At 45.3% G+C, this 6,161-nt stretch overlaps 1 protein-coding gene across 1 annotated transcript; it reads left to right on the forward strand.

The window, feature by feature from the left end:
- The first annotated feature begins 2,220 nt into the window (after positions 1-2,220).
- On the forward strand, positions 2,221-5,585 carry LOC132575556 (N-acetyllactosaminide beta-1,6-N-acetylglucosaminyl-transferase-like). Its single transcript, XM_060244363.1, has 2 exons — positions 2,221-3,040; positions 5,536-5,585. Exons 1-2 carry the CDS (start codon positions 2,221-2,223, stop codon positions 5,583-5,585), a joined length of 870 nt encoding a protein of 289 aa, XP_060100346.1.
- The last annotated feature ends 576 nt before the right edge of the window (positions 5,586-6,161 follow it).

Raw genomic sequence — 6,161 nt, forward strand, 5'->3', positions numbered from 1 at the left:
GGGGCTCTTGCTTCTTGCATCGGGTTGCTTTTGGCTGGTGTGGGGTCAGCATATGTTAATGTGCTCCACCACCTAGTTTTCTACAAAACGACCCCTGTTTACACCTATGCTTGCGTCGACATGAAAGTCTAGATTCCCAGTTGTGCAGCAAATGTCAGTTTTTGCATCTGGGTTGCACAACCATGGATTCCTAAAGGCTTCCTTGCCTTTTCTATAGACCTCTAACTGAAGACTGTGGCCACCTTTTGTGTGATCTGCCTGAAGTTGCAGGGCCAGGGGTTCAAGGCATCACTCTCCTTGCATCTTGCTGTGACTGATAGGTGGGAGGGGATGGAGAAAGCCAGGTCTTGAGACAACCTAATTCTGAAGCGTGGTTCTCCCGCAGATGAAGCTTTTCAGTGAAGCAATTCATACGCTGTCTGTATCTTCCTGTGACTTGCCTGCAGGCAACATCCTGCTCCACCCTTTTCCCAGGTGTTCTAATATTCTCTGCACCAGAATGGAATGAATGAATAATATGCCATCATGTCACAACTGACTTAGGGTGACCTCATCCAATGGTAGGGTTGCCAGGTCCAATTCAAGAAATATTTGGGATCTTTGGGGTTGGAGCCAGGAGACTTTGGGGGTGGAGCCAGGAGACATTGGGGGTGGAGCCAGGAGCAAGGGTGTGACAAGCATAATTGAACTCCATAGGGAGTTCTGGCCATCACATTTAAAGGAACCACACACCTTTAAAATGTCTTCCCTCCACTGGAAATGAAGGATAAGGGCTCATAGAATTGGACCCCCTTGCCAAACTTTTTGAAACTCGGAGGGTGTTTTTAGGAGAGACATTGGATGCTATGCTGTAAATTTGGTGCTTCTACTTCAAGAAAACAAACCCCCAGAGACCCGCAAATCAATTCTCCATCATACCTTATGGGAATCGGTCTCCATAGGGAATAATGAGTGCCCAGCAGACATTCCCCCCCCCTCCAAGCTTTCTGATGACCCTGAAGTGGGGGGTGGGCCTCCAAACTGGGGGATCTCCTGCCCCCACCTGGGGAATTGGCAAAAAATACAAAATATCCGAGTAGCACGTATTATATTATTATATTATATTGTTATATTAAAGGGATACACATTAAAGACACAGTAATATCGGTAAATTCCAAAACACTTCATAAAGTCCTAGTGCACTAAATTTTCTCATACAGTCCTGAGTCTTGTACTTGAGATGCAATCTTCAATATGGGGCTCTCCTGGGCCTCCCCCCACCCAGTCAAAAGGCCAGCAAAGGACCCGCCACCCAAAATCACATAAGAAGTAGAGAAAGGGTGGTGCGGGCTTCTCCAGGGGTTAATGAGGGCTGATGGGGGCGTGGCAAAGCTCCTGGTGGGTGGCTGGTTGGCTGCCCGCTCTCCTAATCCAGGGATTGTTATGCAGCTGCACCTCCAGTAGGTGGGGAAGCAGAGGGGGAACCCTCAGGAAGGTTCAGGAGCTGTACTCCTGTGAGCTCCTGCTGAATCTGAGGCCTGGATGTAATTATGTAAAATTTAAATGTAATCTCAAAAAGGTAGCCATCCCTGTTTCAAATTGCATAGACTTCCTTCTGGCAGCAGGAGATAGGCTAGATCTACCTTTGGTTGCTTCTAACAACACAATGTTCTGAATGGCTTTTTGTAGGGCTTTTTTTTTTTTTAGCAGGAGCTCCTTTGCATATTAGGCCACACCGCCTGATATAGCCAATCCTCTTGGAGCTTACAGTAGGTCCTGTACTAAGAGACCTGTAAGCTCTTGGAGGATTGGCTACATCTGGGATTTAGGAGTTCCTGCTACAAAAAAAAAAGCCCTGGTTTTCTGTTTTTTAAAACCACCACCTTGAAGGCTGTGTGTCTTTTGTCTGAAACTTAGGATGGCTCAACTCCGCAACATACCTTCTGCAAGCAAAAGCAGTGCCATGCAGTGGAAAACCTGAACACTTCTGTTGAGAAATGAGTCTTGCTGGGTCCCATGGTAGTTGTTCCGTGGTTGCCCTGTTTAAGATTGCAGTCCAAAATGGTGTGACCTTCAGGTAACAAGTACCGTTGCACAACTGGATGGATTTTACCACCTTCTCATGTTTCAGTAGCAATCATGAATTCTCGAAAGTGTCACGTTCTGGCCTTTTTTGCCTTTGGTATTTTGCTTTCAATCCTATTGTATACTACAAAACTATCTGAGGAAAACACGCCAAGGATGTACAACCAACCAGCAGCCATGGTCTTGACCGAAGTTTGTGAAGCCCTTATTGAAGGAAAGACCACTTTGCTACCAGGAAACCTGCAGATGGAACCATTTGGGCAATCCAACTGCTATGATTATGTGACCCAGAATCACTACATCACCAGACCCCTCTCTGTGGAAGAAGCCACGTTTCCATTAGCCTACGTCATAACTCTGCACAAAGAGTTTGATACATTTGAGAGGTTCTTCAGGGCTATTTACATGCCTCAAAACGTATACTGTATCCATATAGATAAGAAAGCCACCAGTGAGTTTAAGAAAAAAGTAGAGAAGTTGTTGGGCTGCTTCCCCAACGCATTTGTTGCTTCGGAAACAGAGTGGGTGGTTTATGCAGGAGTATCCAGGCTTCAGGCGGATTTAGACTGCATGAAAGATCTTGTGAAATCCAAAGTGCCCTGGAAGTACCTTCTCAATGCGTGTGGCCAAGATTTCCCCTTGAAGACCAACAAGGAAACAATTCAGCACCTGAAACGGTTTAAAGGGAAAAACATCACTCCAGGGACGCTGCCTCCATCTCACATTCTCCCAAGGACAAAATACATCTACAGGGAACAAAGATACAGTCTCTATTCTTTCATGATGTGGACTTTCCTGAGGAAAACGCCTCCTCCACACGATCTGCCCATCTATTTTGGCTCTGCTTACATTGCTGTTACCAGGGAATTTGTTGACTTTGTGCTTAACGACCCCCGTGCTGTTGATCTCCTCGAATGGTCCAAAGATACCTACAGTCCCGATGAGCATTTCTGGGTGACACTCAATAGGATACCAGGTATGTCAAATTTCCTTCAGTCCTTTTTTCACCAAGTTGGCTATGTTGTTTTACAGTGTAATCTTACCTCAAGCTATGTCTGCTGGTTGAAGATAAGTGTCAAGCTCCAATAGTCCCAATAATGATATCTTTTATTACAAATAGATTCATTTATTAAGACCTAGAGATGCTTACAAGACTGGTAACTGAAAGAACTGAAGAATCAAAGCATGTACAGAGATGTATAATGGGGGTTCACAGCCATTACTATTTGGCGGGCACTTCTACCTTAAGGGTCAAATGTTACTATAATAAACAACAAAAGAGGAAGAACTGCATATCAAAGAGATAAGGACGTTTGAAGCTACTAGAGCATTCGTTCTCACACTTGTGAGACACAACAGTGTTCCTTGAGAATCTAAACATCCCCTAACCAGATGGCCCTGGCTATTAAGTAGTAAGTACCACAACTCAAGCCTCTAAGGGAAAGATAAATGCAGGAGCTTGACATACTGCCCCCCTCAGGCGGGCCGTCGGGGTTTCTGGGGAAATTGTAAAATTGTTTGATTAACAGCGGAGCTTTTACGTCCGTTTCAACGATCCACGTGTCATGTGAGGGTGGGAAATATTTCCATCTAACCAAATAATATAGCACCCCCTGCTTCAGCTTAGCATCCAGGATCTCTCCCACTTTGTGATGGTTCTGATCCCCCACTGGGATTGGGTCTGGCGCCTCGGGTCGTGGGTGCCATTTTGTCCCCCCAGGGTTCCAGCAAAGTAAACTGGAATGGAAAACGGGGTGAATTTTACTAAACATTTTAGGCAGTTCCAATTCCACAGTAATTTTGTTTATCACCTTTTTGATTTTAAAAGGCCCCACATATTTGTAAGTCAGTTTCCAGGAAGACTGATGCAATGGTAGGTTCTTTGTGGACAGAAACACGGTTTCACCCACTTTAAAATCCCGGGTGGGAAAATGGTGCTTGTCATAGTGTTTTTTATAAGCCTCTTTGGCAGCATCTAGATGCTCCTGTATTGCTGCCCAAACTTCGCTCTGTTTGGCCCACCATTGTTCAAAAGTGGAGGGAGGATCTTCCTGTTTTCCCCCCGGCAGGAGAGGGAACGGTTTCCCTTCACAACCATTTACCACACTGAAAGAGGTTGCTTTTGTAGAGCTGTGCATACTGTTGTTGTATCCATACTCAGCAAACGGCAGCAGTTCTACCCAGTTTGACTGCTGATGGTTTACAAAACACCGTAAGTATTGTTCTAGCAGCGCATTCGTTCGTTCCGTTTGACCGTCTGTCTGGGGATGGTAAGCCAAACTTAACCCCTGTTCAATGTTAATTAATTTGCAAAACTCCCTCCAGAAGTTGGCAACGAACTGAACCCCACAGTCACTAACTAGCTTATTGGGAAATGAGTGGCGTTTCACCACGTGTTGGAAGAATAACTGCGCCAGTTTCTTAGCTGTGGGTATTTTCGAGCAAGGAATGAAATTGGCTTGCTCGGAAAAGGTATCCAATACTCCCTGAAGCACAATGCATTTCAAGACTCCAATTTAAATTAATGGGGCTTCAAAAGATGGTCCCCTACCTCATCTTCTCCCACCTCCACAGATACAATGAAAGATGAGATTCTGACTAACTACAGACAGACTTGACATGCTACCAGTGGTAAATAAGGCCCACCAAGGTACACATATCCAGACAAATGGGTATATTCAGGCCTTGAATTCAACAGGAGCTCACAGGAGCACAGCTCCTGAACCTTTCTGACATTCCCCCTCCTCCTTACCACCTACCTTGTCCATTGAATAGTAGGTGCAGCAGCATAACAATCCATGAATTAGGAAAGCGGGCAGCCAGCCAGCCACCAGGAGCTTTGCCATGCCCCCAGCAGCCCTCATTAACCCCTGGAGAAGCCCACACCACTCTTTCTCCACTTCTAATGTGATTTTGGGTGGTGGGTGGATTGCCGGCCTTCTGACTGTGTGGGGGGGGGCGTGGCCCAGGAGAGCCCCAGGTGAGCGAGGCCTGCTTGGGCTGGCTGGATCTCTTGCCAACCCAAGCAGGCCTCGCTTGCCTGGGGCTCTCCTTTCTTGGATCAAGTTGCTTTTGGCTGTTGGGGGGTGGCATATGCTAATGAGTTATGCTTATGAGCTCTGCTACCTAGTTTTCTACAAAATGACCGCTGGGTATATTACCTGGAATTAGAATAAGGATAAAAATGTAACAGCTACATAATACAGAGTCCTTTTTAGATGAGCAGAATACAGCATAGTGCGTTGCAGAATTAGGTACTGGTATTGGCTATATATCTTACTAAAATAGTACAGCATTTTTTATTACAAAGTTGTTTCCAAGCTAGATTGCAAGTATATATTTTGGGGAACTACACATGCACTGGTCAGTTAATGCAATCTTTGACTTAAATGCATTTACAGCTGAATAATTTATACAGAAGATATTCTGTGAGTACACTACTTTGTTTAACAGACCCCTTTGCTTATACAGGTGGCTTTATTGCCATGAGCCTCATTCTGTCCCTGAAAACTTCCTTTTAACTCTTATTGGGTGGAGTATTTTAGTCCACTTAGTTGTAAATGGCTGCTTGATGAGACTAAACTGATTGTGATGAGGTTCTGATTCTTCACCTCTTTATATCCAATAAGCCTCGAGAGCTATTACAGATCCTCTGTGAATCAGTTTATTGTGGGCTTGTGTTTTAAACTCTAATCCACTTATCCATGAAGTGATGTGTAAAAATATTTGCTTCTGTTTCTCAAACACACTAAAAGTGATTGATCAAATATTGAGCACAGCTCCTCTCCAGACTACAGAGCTCAAGTACCTCCGAAGAAAATGGATGCTTTGGAGGGTGGGCTCCGTAACATTGTACCACACTGAGGTCCCTGTCCTCCCCAGGCTCCATCCCCAGATCTCCAGGAGTTTCCCAACCTGGATCTGGCGACCCTAACCCCCATTCCCCTCCGGCAGCCAAGGTGAATTGGGCAACCCTACAGCCACCAGTTAACTTGATGATACCATTGCATTGTAAGTGTCCTTGAGTCCAGCTGATCAGAAGAAAAGTGGAATACAGCTTTCCCCCAATTTTGGGGCCTCCACCCCACCAACACAAG

Source organism: Heteronotia binoei, chromosome 7 (genome assembly GCF_032191835.1).
Source record: "Heteronotia binoei isolate CCM8104 ecotype False Entrance Well chromosome 7, APGP_CSIRO_Hbin_v1, whole genome shotgun sequence".
Classification (NCBI taxonomy): Eukaryota; Metazoa; Chordata; class Lepidosauria; order Squamata; family Gekkonidae; genus Heteronotia; species Heteronotia binoei.